At 37.7% G+C, this 15,332-nt stretch overlaps 3 protein-coding genes across 3 annotated transcripts; 1 reads left to right on the forward strand and 2 right to left on the reverse strand.

Moving 5' to 3' along the window:
- Positions 1-20: 20 nt before the first annotated feature.
- On the reverse strand, positions 21-3,568 carry LOC101306005. The gene is made up of 5 exons (XM_004309943.1): positions 2,154-3,568; positions 1,965-2,041; positions 1,687-1,798; positions 1,436-1,552; positions 21-669 (listed from the first exon to the last, which is right to left on the reverse strand). The coding sequence occupies exons 1-5, from the start codon at positions 3,561-3,563 to the stop codon at positions 313-315; spliced, it is 2,073 nt and encodes a 690-aa protein (XP_004309991.1). The 5' UTR covers positions 3,564-3,568; the 3' UTR covers positions 21-312.
- Positions 3,569-6,195: 2,627 nt separating this feature from the next.
- LOC101306297 (E3 ubiquitin-protein ligase RGLG2-like) lies at positions 6,196-9,424 on the forward strand. Its single transcript, XM_004309944.1, has 11 exons — positions 6,196-6,606; positions 6,713-6,797; positions 6,906-7,046; positions 7,140-7,253; positions 7,349-7,446; positions 7,556-7,635; positions 7,731-7,836; positions 7,956-8,083; positions 8,174-8,360; positions 8,467-8,523; positions 8,641-9,424. Exons 1-11 carry the CDS (start codon positions 6,382-6,384, stop codon positions 8,719-8,721), a joined length of 1,302 nt encoding a protein of 433 aa, XP_004309992.1. The 5' UTR covers positions 6,196-6,381; the 3' UTR covers positions 8,722-9,424.
- LOC101305718 lies at positions 9,385-15,332 on the reverse strand. The gene is made up of 15 exons (XM_004309942.1): positions 15,209-15,332; positions 14,874-15,041; positions 14,623-14,784; positions 14,279-14,399; positions 13,689-13,837; positions 13,207-13,369; positions 12,810-13,002; positions 12,586-12,695; positions 12,162-12,232; positions 11,526-11,607; positions 11,164-11,238; positions 10,921-10,998; positions 10,273-10,407; positions 10,041-10,154; positions 9,385-9,952 (listed from the first exon to the last, which is right to left on the reverse strand). Coding segments are annotated over exons 1-15 (1,845 nt in total). The 5' UTR covers positions 15,211-15,332; the 3' UTR covers positions 9,385-9,730.

The following is a 15,332-nucleotide window of genomic DNA, read 5'->3' on the forward strand; positions in this document are numbered from 1 at the left end:
AACTTTTCTCAGGTCTTTCGTAAAACTGAATATTAACAAAAAAAAAAANAAAAAAAACCAAATTTAAATCTAAAAAGTAATGAAAATAGAAAACTACATTACAGTAACAAGATTAGCGGAAACTCCCCTGAAGGCATCAATATGATTCGGCTGGAAGTACCCACCATGCGAAATCAATCCATTACAAAGTATTATCACTGCAGTTAAGGGGAACCTTGACGAGTAAATCTGTTAGAAGCTGGCAATTTCTTTACAGTTCTAATATGAAAGATCACAGTAAATACACAAAATAAAAACTATAAAGAGTGTTACTCATAGAAGAGGTTCAGCAAGCTCCATTTCGTTTGAACTATTCTGTTGTTCTGTATCAGAGCGACTGAACCCTACAAAGTCCAGCCCAAGCCACTGCCAGGGCCAACATACATATCTAGGTCCACCCAGGCCTCTCCTTAAGTCCTCCCGATTTTCAAATTCTTCCAGTTGACGGGTAACCTCCTCTACTCTTTCTCGAAGTCTGGATGCTCTCGAGTCTGCCAATCTCAAGGATTTCTCTGCAGCATCTCTAGCTGCAATGGCAGCATCTGCCGTCTCTTCTTTGAACTTGAGCTTCTTCTCTGACTCCACAATCGCCTGCTTTGCCTCTTCAAGTTCCTGCTTAAGTGCCGATAACTGCAGGTGCCAATCATAGTCATTATTCCCAAGACTTAAGAACACACAAATGACATGATATATTAAGGACCAATTTGGAAGGGAGGATTTCACTTTTAGGGATTTCAGCTATTGCTTAAATGTACATAACTGCTGTAATGATAATACTACATACAAATTTGTGTTTGTAAGAGAATATAGAAGAAAGAAAAAGAAAAACAGAATTCAAAGGATTCAGTATAATTTAATAATTTATACCTTCAGATTCATTATATCTAGACTATAAATTTCTTTTGAAAATTTCAGAACTGTAATCCCTGTTTCTAAATCTATTCTTCCAATGATAGAGGTTTGCTCACAATGCCATAGCACAAATGTAACCAGTTAAGCATATGTACTTTAAATATCGTGATCACAGAATTTTGGGTCTTGGACGGCATGAAAATAATATACTCCCAACCAACTTCACCCATATGTCACAAGAATTGAACAGGTTTCATTTTGATATGGTCTTAAATCAGCATGCACAATCAGGGAATAGCTTCAATGAAACCATATTATACCATGACTTTCCAACCCTACCAAACCCCTTTATTGCCAAAATAAAACCTAGGTGGTAATCCATTTACTATAAACTATCATATGACCTATATAAATGTCCCAAGTTCAATGACCACAGCTTGTTTCTTCCACATAGGTATATTATACGAGGATTGTAAATTTGTAATTGACTGCTATTTTATTATAATAGCAACAGAATAATATCACACAAACTTTGAGAGGGTACCTGTGCCACAAACTCCTGTTCTACACCTGTGCCAGCAGCAGCTTCTTGCTCTGCTGCCACTTTCCATCTTGTAATCTCTTCTTCAGCAGCAGCAATGTCCATCATTAGCCCTTCAATCTGCACATAGATGGCTTTATGATACTCCTCAGATTGGTTCATGACTATCAAGTGGTACAAAGTCACCTCTCATATAAGTACAGAAGGTGTGAAGTACAATAATTAGACTGGTCAATAGAATAGAAATAACATACACTTTCATTTGCTAATCTCTCCTTCTCTTCAAGTTCCTCAATTTTATGCATTCTATGGTCGAGCTCCTTAGCTTGAGCCTCTACATGCTGTTTAAGTAAACTCAACTCTGCCCTTAATACGGTAAAGCAGCACAAAGAAAATAACAATACCATGTCAGGACAAAGTGTATAGTACCAAAGCATACAAAAATTATAAAATATTCCTCAACTCAAAGCTCCAATAATGAAACATAATTAAAATCAAATGCAGCTTAAAGATTTTGAGCACAACAATGTACCTTAGTTCTTCCACAGAATGCTGCAGCTCTATAATCTCCAGTTGAGATGCCTTAACAATATTCTCCAAAGCACCAGCCTGTGCGCAATATACAAACACATCATTAACATACACGAACTACTTTGAATTTGAAACAAAACCAAACTTCAGAATAACCATTCAACACAGAGAAATAATAAGGGTTACTTACTAATGTGTATACTTCATCCTCAGCCTCAAGTGCATCCACTTTCTGATCCCCAATATGCTTATTAAATTTAAAGTCTATCCCAGCCTCCCGCAAACCATCCTCGGCAACTTGAAACAAATCCCTTGTCTTAGAAGATGAATTTGATGTCATCCTATTGGACAAAGCGCTCCTAAGTAATGATCCAATTTGTTCCTTTTCTTTAACTAACCGAGTCACTGTTTCATCCAAACTCTTGATCTCATGATTCTTTTCCTCAACCAAATCCCTTGATTTTTCCAAAACAATCCTCGATAGTTCATAAATAGATTCCATCCCAGCCAAAGATGCACGCAAATTCTCCTCCATGTCCGTTTCTTGAGGGAGAAACATGGATTCTGAATAATCTGACTGATCCAAATTGTTGGCATCAACTATTCTCGTTACATCGTATAGCCTGTCATGAATTTTCGACACCAAATTCAACTGATCAACAAGTAAAGGCCTCTGCTCTTCCATTTTCGAGTCCAAATTCATCAACTTATCATCATACTCTCTAGCTAACTGCCTCAACTCCGCCGCCTCACTCTCCGCCTTCCTCAACTTATCCTCCATCTCCCTCTCAATCTCCGACATCTTCCCACTCCTCTCCGCCACACTCTTCTCCAAATCCTCCACCATAGACGTCTTCTTCGCAACCTCTTCTCTCAAGCCACCAATGGTAGCCTCCAGCTGCGAAATCTCAATAGCAATCTCATAGTTCCTCTGATCCATCTGCTCCCTAGTTTCGTTCCTAGACTTGGCAGTGGCCTCAACCTGTCTAACAAGCTCTTCCACAATCTCATTAGTCCTCTTTATAACACCGTAAGCCACCGCCGGCAGTCCGGCGGTGTACTTATTCGACCGCGGCAGTCCCCCGGCCGCGAAATTCTTGAAATTCCTAACCTTTCCTGAAATCTTATCAATCCCAGACATGAGCATATGCGTCGAATTCCCAATCTCAGCTCTCAATCCATCTTTCTCCTTAACGACGTCGTCTAACTGCCTCGAAATCTCCTCCTTCTGCTGCACAGCCTCGTCCTTAGCTCTGTTAGCCTCCGCCAGCTCCGCCGTCACCTTCTCGTTCGTTCTGGAAAGCTCCTCCTTCTCGCGCAAGGCGTCGTCTCTCTGCCGCCCCCACTCGTCGCGCTTCTTAATCGCCTCGTGCGCCAGAGCCTTCAACCGGCCGAACTGGACCTGCAGCTCCGACTTGGAATTCTCCACCGCCTCGCGAGCGTGCCGCTCGCGATCCAGCTCGGCGAGGAGCTCGCGGAACCGGTCGGCGGAGATTTGCTCCGGCGAGGGATTCTTGATCACGATCGGGACTGGATCGTCTCCCTCCACGTCGCTGAGCACCGCATCGGCGTCGTCGTCGCCGCCACCGCTGCTCGCCATTAGGTCTATCGCCGATTGCAGAAACACACTCTCATTCCAAATACGAATCCAAATCCTTAGGGCTTTAACAGGCGACGGAATTAACCGAGAGGCGTTGTGATTGTGAAAAAGCTAAGGTGGAAATTTGGGCGGTAAAATCAGGCGAGGAAATTATTACTGTTTAGTTTCGGAGAATTAGGGAAAGGGATTTGGTAGCTAGAGAGAGCGAGAGAGATTGATGATGAAGAAGAGAGGTGGGGCGCGTAGTAGAGACGACGACAACGATCAGTACCAACCAGTCTCCTTCCCTCTGTTTCTTCGCTAATATTATGTCTTTCTCTCTTATCAATGATTACGTGGCGATTGCTTCCACGAGATTAATCGATTTATTCCCGACCCGTTTAATTTTTGGTGCCCCGCCGCGTTATTTTGGGCCTTGAAGTTTAAACAACGGGCCGGTCCAGTTAAAGAATGCTCGGGATGTGCTTTGAGATGGCCCATAAAAATATGAGGCCCAGTTCAACCCGGTCGAGCTTCGATAATTACATTTTGGCAATCGTTGGAGATGCCTTTATAAGATGACAATTAGGATTATTTTGGAGGTATTATTTGTTCTCTTTAGAGGTCTTTATATTTTAATGTTTAGAGTTCAAGTGTTAGAAGATAGGAGACTATGAATCAGGATTTAGAGTAACGGGTAACATAAAATAGAAAACATAAATAAATAACGGGTTGGTAACGAGACTGATATCAGATAATATGTAACGATTTATCATCATAAAAATGGGTTTTAGAATCAAACTGTCGTTTTAAAAGGAAGCTGATCGATCCTCTCTCTCTGCAAGAACCCTCTTCTTTTCATGAAAAGATAGAGGAAGCTTGACTGCTTTTATGGAGACAAATAAGAATGAATGTATAATCAATCAATTCTAAAGGGGGTGTATTGTATATGGAATTAGTGGAAGTTTTAAAGAAGTCTATGAAATTTTAAAGTCTAGGTGTATTCAATACAGACTTTTAAAAATCCATTAAAGTCTGGGTGTATTCAACTAGATTTTAAAAAATCATTATGAATTCTACCAAAGTTCAGAGGTATTCAATTAAGACTTTTTAAAATGAATAGAAATTTAGATGTATTCAAAATATCATTCATACTTATGAAATTAATAACTCATAGATAACTGTGGACTTTATAGTGTAAATTACACACACCAAACTCCAATAGTTTTCCATCCACTAGAGCAAAGATTTGAAAAAGTCTACGACAGACTTTCTCTTTACATGTGAATAGGTTGATCATGCGATACATCATTTTTTCTTCTTTTTTATAATATTTTGTGCTATTAACGTTTTATTCTACCTATTCTTTTCAATATTTTTTTAATGTTAACATTTTGTTGTCTTTCAATTGTAATGCTTGGAACCTCGATAACCTAAATATTATCTACTAATTCTTGATACTAGAACCACATGATCATATATTATTATATTTGCGTACATGAATTAAACTTGTGAACATCTAATGTCTCACTTTAGAACATGTGTCTTTGGTTTACGTACAAGTATGAGTGTTGGTAACTTAAGTCAATATAATCTTTTTGATCCAATCTTTTTTGTTACCTATGTTTATGTATTTTAATTAAATATTACAACTGTATGTATCAAAATTAGATAGATGAGCACTAAACTTATAATCAGTGTCATTATGTGTTTGTCATTGCATCTTTACTTATTTTTTCTTTCTTCTAACTCTGTAAGTATTGATAAATCTATATAAGTCATTCATATGAAATCATAAGTTATTCATATGAAATCTGTAGATTTCAGAAATTAGTGAAAGTCTGTGATTAAAAATCGATAGTTTTAAGAAATTAGTGAAAATCTATAAACTTTTTAAAAAGTCTGTAGACTTTTTAAAAAGTCAGTTGATTAAAATAAGTTTGTATGAATCCAAATACAATACTCCCCCCTAAACTCAAACTAGCTCCTTAGTTGACCATATAAACCTAGACATCACCAATAGTTGACCCAGGAAACGACATATAAGTTACAAAGCCCTATTTGAGTTGTTGTGGAAGGTATTTGCCTGCTACCCCCCTAGAGTACTACTAATCATCCAACCTTTAGAACATCATCAATAATCCAAAATTAAGTATATATTAGTCTATTACTTGTAGTTGTTGCTTAACCCAAGTTTTTGCATTAATCTAGCATTAGTTTATCCATCCCCAGTTTCAGAGTCCTCTTACTTGTTAGTTGATTTTCTCATATTGATTAGTATTCTTGTTTATTCATTTCTGATTTGGGTATTTTAGATGGAACTGTGTATATATTAAAGGCTTGCGGCCATTGACCTTGCCTAGTTGCCTGGTATTCTTGGAGGCCAGGTTATTACTTGGATATAATTTTCTTCGTATTTTCCTAATGAATAAGAATTAGTTTACTTGTTCGTGTTTATCACTCAGGATTGTGATTGAGTCACAAGTCAGAACCTTGTTTTCATATTATTGTTCCCTGAAATTGCCAGGGAGATTCTTGAATCTGAGTTTTTGGTTGAACATTACAAGTCAACTTCTTTGTATAACAACCATTTCAGTGGTCGGTAACAAAACAACCGATTTCAAAGGTCGGTTTTCCGGTTGAATCAGTCACCTTTGGCTGCATAAGTGAGACTTTGAGAATTGTCCATAAGGAATGTTCCTGCTCGATTCACATTTATAGCAGCTAGCGATATAATATTAGCCAAGTTTCAGTTTACATATATTCCAGCAACAGAGTTCTTGTGTTTCCTTAACTTGGGGATTTTGTGGATTCTGGTATTGTACTAATTGTGATTGTGATGGGAGGTAGAAGCTCCAAAGAGTCGAGTCCTAGGTTTTCCCATAGCGGTTCAACTACTTCTTCTTCCTCATGGAATCAGTACCCGGAATCCGTACCATATGCTCAGCAAGGCCCGTATGTTACTACACCTCAGCATCACTATGCACCCTCCTCACAACTGCCAAAGAGGAGACTAGACAGGAGATTCTCACAGATAGCCGACGATTATCGCTCCTTGGATGAGGTTAGAACTTATATGCATGAAATGAGAATATTGATTGAAACGTGATGAAGAAGTTTCTGATTTCTGTATGTATATCTGGTTTTCTTATTTATTTACTTGACCACAGGTTACTAATGCTCTTGCACAAGCTGGCTTAGAGTCTTCTAATCTGATTGTTGGCATTGATTTCACAAAGAGCAATGATTGGACAGGTTTAGCCTTATACTTGAGATGCTAAAATTCACCTTCTTTTGTTGGAGGTAATGCATAGCAATAAACTAAGGCGCGCTTTGTTTTCTGGCCTTTTCTTTGGTTAATAGGTTCAAGGTCATTTGGTCGGAAAAGCTTGCATCACATGGGAACTAGTCAAAATCCTTATGAACAAGCAATATCGATTATTGGGAAGACATTGTCCGCTTTTGATGAAGATAATCTAATTCCATGCTACGGATTTGGAGATGGTAACTGAGTGCAAAGCCTTGCCAAAAGCATCATTTCTATGTTGTTTGGAGTTTGGACAATGAAAATGACACCTTTGTTTTCTATACTTGTAGCATCTACACACGATCAAGATGTTTTCAGCTTCTATCCAGATGACTGCGTTTGTACTGGATTCGAGGAAGTGTTAACACGATATAGAGAAATCGTTCCAGCTCTTCGGCTTGCAGGTGCTGTAGCCTCTAACTGTTCCACTTGACCAATATCTGTTGCATTATCAATATCAGCAAAGTTGTTCATTACTGTTGTTCTTTCCTTATTGCAGGACCTACGTCTTTTGCACCCATCATTGAGATGGCAATGACAATTGTTGAGCAAAGTGGAGGCCAATACCATGTTTTGCTGATCATTGCCGATGGTCAGGTACTTTGGTTTATATTATAACAGGAATCATCAGAGAAAATGAGCATGAATATGAACTATAGTCTAGTTGTTGCTTCCTATGCCTTACGAACTATTGTCATTGTCATAGGTGACGAGAAGTATTGATACACAACATGGCCAACTCAGTCCACAAGAACAAAGGACTATTAACGCAATTGTAAGAGCAAGGTAAATTTTCCTATTAACACTTTCTTATAATCTCAGAGAAGATCTTCCATAAACAAGATTTTTGGTTGCTGACATAAACTGTCATTTCTGGGCAGCAACTACCCCTTGTCTATAGTACTAGTCGGGGTCGGAGATGGACCCTGGGATCTGATGAAGGAATTCGATGACAACTTACCTTCTCGCGCATTTGATAACTTGCAGGTGAGCAATGGTGTCACTTAGTTGATCAAAAAAAAAAAAAGTTAACTTGCCATTTTCACAGCTCTTCATTGTGTCATTGTGTTGTAATTCCGAAGGACTAACTTGCGTGAGGTATGTAGTTTGTGAATTTTACAGAAATCATGTCAAAAAATGTGGATGTAAAGAGAAGGCAAACAGAATTTGCTCTTTCAGCCTTGATGGAAATACCTTCTCAGTATAAGGCCACCATAGCGCTAGACCTACTGGGGTAAAACTTCAAGCTCAACATGCAAGCTACACTTCTCCAGATTGAATTTTACTCATAATAATGTGACAATATTTACCTTCGAACATGCAGAGTACGAAATGGGAATTCCCCAAACAGAATTCCTCTTCCCCCACCTGCTTCAGTCTCTTCTGTTAGAAACAACACAACACCTTATACCGGATACGGCTCAAGCAGTTTTCAGCAGCGAACAGCTCCTCATGAAACTGGATATGATGCAGGAGTCAGTTCCCCTCCTTATTCGACATATGATAATCAGGTGCTTATGCATCCACAATCTAGCTATATATTGATTATATTCATCAACAATACACAAAAAACTCAGCACCTCTAATCTTTTCTTTTTACTTTTTCTTACTATGCAGGTTTGCCCCATCTGTCTTACTAATCCGAAAGACATGGCCTTCGGTTGTGGACATCAGGTAGACTATTTTCTCTATGCCATATTTCATGACATTGAGTTGCAATAATCAAGGATGTACATTCAGATAGTGGATCTTTTGTTCATTAGTAATTTTGGCCATGCTTTTGTGTTGCAGACTTGCTGTGACTGTGGAGAATACCTCCAAGCATGCCCCATTTGCCGGAGTTCAATAGAAACTAGAATAAAACTCTTCTAGTCCGAACTCTCCCTTTTTTAATTTTTTTTTGAAATCCTAGTCCGAACTCTCCTCTTATGTAGCCAAGATTTTTGGTGCTTGTATATTGTGAGTAATGCCTCAGTTGAGTGATAGCTGGATCAAATGCTCATGACATCAGAAAGTATGATGCATCCGAGTAATCTACACTGTTGTTTGATGTGTTTCCTGATATTGGAAGTATAGGAGTATGGTAGTTATCTTGTAGATGAAGTTTAGCATGATGGTGTGTGATTGTGAAGCATGTGCTTCACTGTAGCAGCATTGTAATGCTGCAGCTCACTGTTGCAGCATGGTGAGCATGGTGATGATTGGAGGTATGGCTATATGGTATGGCTGTGTTCAATGAAGTATGGTGTTGGAAGTGGAAGCATGGTCATGTCCTTTGAAAGTATGGCTGGAGTTATGTCTATTGTCCTCAGGATTTCCAGCCTTACATCATTGTACAATTTACATGTATAACTTGTCTTTGTGTGTTCTCTCTGTCAGATAATAGTGTCATTTGTTAGCTTTGTTTCTTTAGTCTAAGAATAGTTTTGTACAAGATGTAAAGGTGACGATGAAGTGTGTTTCATCACTCAGACACTCAACTCAAACTTCTCCTATATATAGTATAGGTCTTCCGCATTCTTTGTATTTAGATTTTTTACACCTGAAGAAACTGAGCTTGTTGAAGGTTTAAGCTGAACATTTCCATCAGAAGCCTCTTTGTAAAGTGTACCACTCTAGTTCATCATGCTTGATGATCTTGTCTATAAGGAAATTTTAGGATTAGATCAGAGTTGGCCACTAGTCCGGGACATCCTTCTCTTTTATTTTGTCTGGGTTTGTCTTCTATGATATTCTCTGAACTTGATTCCATTCAAATTTTTGATTCAAATCTACAACTTGGTATTGCTTAACCATTCACTCATTCCCCACAAGTATAAAAATACAGAACATGACCGCAAACAAAACTGATATATTCTATGAAAGCAAAACTGTTGGTAATTTACGGCACAGAACGATCTGATTGCAAATTGCTCTTCAATTGCCTTCCCTCAGGCTCACGAAGGAATTCCCCATCCTTTATGTAGGACTCAATTTCTACAATAACTGGGTTTAGCTGTGAATCTCCTTGTTCTTTTAGTGCATTCAAGAAGTTGTCTGAGACCATGTTTAACAACTTCACGAATTGATTTCTGTACTTTCTGAAGAGAGAATAACCTGCCATCTGTTATAAACATTCAACATATCAGGTTAAAGGGTTTTTTTCTCCTATTTCGTTTTACAGAGTATGTCAACTTTCCATAACAACTTACACGTAGGAACGCTGAAAGTGCAACAGCAGTATATCTGTTCGCAGGAAGAGCATTCACAAACCTAGCTAGCCAAGCCCAACCTTCTTTCAGGCCATGTACATTATTGTTGTCCGTCTGCTAAAACAGTTCAAGTAAGATGCTAGGCGCATACCAGCAAGCTAGATTGTAGTAACCATAACTAATGATTGCTGCAAACATTTCAAAACTTAAGCATGAGATTGTATAGACAAACCTGAACCAGTGCCCCATATAGCTTCATATAACATTCTAGTCGTGTCAAATAACTGTTGACGCTCTCAATCTTTCCTTCATCATCTTCTTGGAACCCAAGAGCTTTATAATAAGCCTCATTTGATCCAAATGCTGACTGCAGTGGTTAAAAAATTCATAATCCGTAAGAGCATCCACAGAAACAACAGACGTAACACAAGATACACTTAATAACAACCTAAACGCTAACCTAAAAAAAAGATCAAGAAATTTTAACACCCAGTCTAACACTCAAGAAATTTTAACCAATCAGACAATCAGTCCATGGATTGAACACCATTTCAGCACCTCTACTCCTTGTGGTGTGACTTTGGCATAAAATAGGTATATGCCTCCAGTAATTAAGATCTAAATTATTCCAGACTTAAATTTGCCAAGAGTTTTCATAGCCCTTCTTCAAAATCAAAACCAACCAAGAGTGGATAAGGTTCAAAGGTTTGTATCAAATTCATAAAAATTCAAAGGAGTAACCTTTCTACTTATCCATTTATTGATCAACCAAGTGGGACTAAGGATCAAACAGAGTTATTCAAAAAAAGAAAGAAAAAGGATCAAACAGAGAGGCAAAAGACAATTAAAAGACTTATATCAGTTAAAGAGATTCACTTACGCGCGAGTAGTGCTTTGGAACTGTATAGATGCAAGCTTTGTTTAACTCAGCAAGGATAAGGTCCATTACATGTGGAGCCTGATTCACATATACAAATATGTAGCATGATCTATGTTAAATAGTACAAATATATTTGAACCATAAAGACATCAATTCTATACATAAGACGCGTCCACATGAAAGTACATGAAAAGAGATGGTAATCTCTTTTAGTTAGCAATGTGCTCTATCATCAAGTTATACCTTTGAAGTAATGCGAACAATGATGTATGCTTGTGCAAATGCAGGATTCCCAGGGCGTTTACAGTTGGCGACAACCTGTAATATCCACAAAACCAAACATTCAGCATAACTGTATCATTATACCCAAAGAAGTAGAGTAAATAGAGTGTCAAAAAAGCATGGTAACAGCATGATACCCAGAGAAAAGTGGAGCATTCTGATACTACTACTACTACTACTACAAAAAAAAAAAAAAAAACTTATAGATTTCATGTTCTGGAATCTGAACACATCCTAGACATTGTACCCAAATACACATCTCAGCAAAGACAATAAAGGAACAAGAAATGGGCATGTTATACAGGTCAAACAATTGATCTTACCTTCTTTACCAATGCTGCAGTGCTGATAGATTGTGGGCAACGTGCATCGCAAAAGATCTTGAGTAGATCGTATTCTTTTTGTCTGCAAAAGGTACATTACTTACATCTTTCAAATAATTATTCTCATAGCAGTAAGGGCAAGAACATCAACTTCTTAAAACTAAAGTTTTTGATCATATTGCATATGCCTAGTTTTATGACCCCGGTTATAGTTCTATTTTTTTTTAAACGGTACATGGGAAAGTTATTATGGTGAACTAAGAGAAAGTATGGCTATAGACGATATGAGGGAAAACCAGGGTTTAGTGGCCTAACCCACATAGTTTGGATGTGGCTTTAATGATGGAAAAACACAGTACACAATTAAGAGGAAAGGAGTAGGCAATTGGCCTAAAAAAATCCCAACTTGTAGCAAACTCCATGCACAACCAGAAATATCATCCTGTCAGTCATCTATCTAAATGAGCAAAACGGGGAAAAGTTTTCCATGACATAATGCATGTACCTGTCCCCCTACGAAAGCAACTAAAGAGTGCGCGTGCAGCAATTCAATGTAGTAAGCAGTATTACAGATCAAAGGGAGGTATTAAAAGAATATCAAACTAGCAACATTATGTAATTGCACATCCAACTCACCTGACACTTTCTGTTGTTCCCGTAATTTGTTGGATCAACTTAGCGATTTGCCTCTCGTACTTGGCGAAATTCTAACATAGAGAGAAAAATACATGACATGAATAACTAGCATAGAAGTAGAGATTAGAATATAAAAGAGAAGATTAATAATGGGAGTCCAACAATTCCTTAATATATTACAATTAAAAATCATCAAAAACAGGAAACACAGTGAAAAGTAAAAGATTTAAGATGTAGAGAATGCAACAAGGAACAGAATCCTGCATAGTAAGGATTCTAATAGCAAACTCCGGATATAGAAATTCAAATATATATTAACTCTAATTAGTAGTTGTAAACAAATAGCAAAAAGAACAGCAGTAATCATTAATTCAAAAACTAATATAATAAGCCTTCAGAGGTTACAGTTATTGTGCCAGCAGACCTCATTGGAACTTGATCTTAGTGCCTGGACTTCTTCATCCAACTGTTTCAGCTTTTGTAGTCTCCCCTGCTCTAAATTTAGAGCACTTTCAGCTGCCCTGATTTTGTTAGCTGCCATCAGATAAGAAAGTTCATGCCTCAGATGATGGAAATTTTATTCAACAAAAAATACATTGATGAAACAAAGGTTTAAGAGAGTTTCTCTTTCCCATTTATGAGGAATACCTGCTGCTACTGGCTTATTTACTTGAGGTCCACCAAATTGAGCATTAGAAGCTCCCAAATTGGCATCAGGATCAAGCTTCTTTGAGGTTTCAGAAGCTTTCTTTGCCGCAGCTTCATTAGCTGCTCTTCTCTGAGCTTCCAAAGCAGCTCTTTTTGCTTCCTCAGCTCTCTTTGCTTCCTCAGCTCTTTTTGCCTGCACATGTAATATTATCTTATTAGTAACAGTGTTAGACTACTAAAAGTTCCAGTATCATACACCAGAGCTCCTTTCATGGAAAGCCAATACATATTCTGGAGAGAGGTAAGAGGACAGGTAAAGGTAACATAGCAGGGCCGAACTATCATGGAATTAACCAACAAAGTAATTAAGATATAGAAACAGAATAAGCCAAAATACCTCCGCTTCCGCTTTAGCTCGTTCTTGTCGAAGCTTTTCTTCAGCTTCTTTTCGTCTAGCATCTTCATAAGCTGCATCACTTCTTATTTTTCTTTCTTCTATTTGAGATCTGACTTCAAGTTCCCGCTGGACAACAGTTAAGTGATTATCAAGTGCTTCGGCTCTACAGTGTATAACAAGAAATTGTTAAAATAATGTTTCCTTCATTATATTGATTTAACTGGCAAAAGGGAAACAACATGCATGGAGAGATTACTGGAAACAAAATATAATAAAAGGGAGCATTCAATAAAGAATTTCAGACCTAACGTTGTCTTTACTATTTTATTTTATTTTATTGGTAAGGTATTCTTAAATGGACTCAGAGCTTAGGGAATAATGAAGACATGATTATACTTATATGGGAACAAACAAACAGCACAAATAGTAGAGTTCTGCACAAATAGTACCAGTGGTTTTGGGAGAAAAAGATGCAATCTTACATCTTGCGTTGATATTGCGTATCTAGTTTTCTATCCATTTCAGATCTTTCTTTTCTATATTTCTCAACTCGAACAAGTGCAGAAATAGACTTGTCAGTTTCACTCTTCAGCTCCATCTCTAATGCTGATATTTGGTTCCTAATTTCCTCCTGCAAGTGAAGCCAATCACAGCTATTAATACACCAAGGATGAAAGACCACAAACACAAACCAAAAAGTTCACATGTATATGCTGTGCATTGACACAAAATGAAGCATGTGCCTCTCTACTGTGCCTGACAAATTGAACAAAGTAAATTACTTCACAATAAACAGATTAAATTGAAATTTGTATTGATGCAGCTTTAACAAAATAGCGAAATGTACATCCTATATCCTTCCATACGTAGTTATAACCAGAAGAAATTTTGGGACAGTAAGACAAGGGTCACAGGGATACCATCAGAAGTGGTAGCTATTACGACGAGAGTTTGTGCACATACTGAAAATCATATTGCTAAATATATAATGTAGCAAATGGTTCTTGAAGACTGATCACCATAAACAAGTGAGAACTAGCAAGATGCTTAAACCACCAACATAGCTACACACCTTCACTTTGAACTGATGTTCACGGGATAGCTCAAGCAAACCACTTTCCACTAGATCAACCTTCTCCATTAGGTATGGTTCGGCGTCAATAGCGGATTCGTCACCGGAATCATCACTGTCACTAAAAGATAAAAGGATAGAGATGAAACTATACATCATATTTCATAATTTTGGTCAGTAAAAAAACCTTAATTACTATAGCGGAAAGACTTCTGAAGCAAAATCACCAACAGATATATAGGAAGATAAGTAAAAGATATCCAAACCACCTTCAGTGACTGTTCTGTGCTTAGCATGTATGATCATAAAGATACAAACTACAAGTCTATCACTTCACTGCATACCTGAGATAGAGTTCATCAAAATTAAACCTTTTAGCAACCACGGATTTCTGATCATGAACCTCCTCATCTTCGGCGTCAATATTGTCCATGTCATCCTCAAAAACACGCATAACAAACGGGCTACTAGAGTTCCTCCCATTATTCTTCCAATTGGAAATATCCCTAAATTAACAAAGCACATGACAAAATCTCAGAAAAGCACACACTTGATCCATCAGAACCAGAATGAATCACAATTCAGAAACACATACCTTGATTTCTCTTTAGCAAACGGAAGCGGAACCTTAGAACCGCTATTGATCTTGATTTCGAGGGCATTAAGCTCTGATATCAGATCCTCAAAGGTCCAATCAGGGTTAGGGTCAAGTGCAACACTGTACACTTTCTTGGGACAACTAAGCTCCAACTTAACACCTCCCCTAAATACATTGAACCCACAAAAATCAGACCAAAACCCAATACACACAAACTTCTAACAATCCATAAAGTACAATCCTTTACACGATCGCACTGATTTCAATAATCCAGCAACCAATATAATCAAAATTGAATAATTTAATTTGAAGAAAAATAAACATGAACTTACATTGTTATTGTCGAATACTCCAATCAGGGTTTGACACAATTAAAACCCTATATCAGTAACATAGGTGGTAAATCGCTGAAGTTTGACATTGAATTCGGAGAAGGTCAAAAAAAAAAAAAAAAAC

The sequence above is a fragment of the Fragaria vesca genome, unplaced genomic scaffold, assembly GCF_000184155.1.
Source record: "Fragaria vesca subsp. vesca unplaced genomic scaffold, FraVesHawaii_1.0 scf0513160_u, whole genome shotgun sequence".
Lineage (NCBI taxonomy): Eukaryota > Viridiplantae > Streptophyta > Magnoliopsida > Rosales > Rosaceae > Fragaria > Fragaria vesca.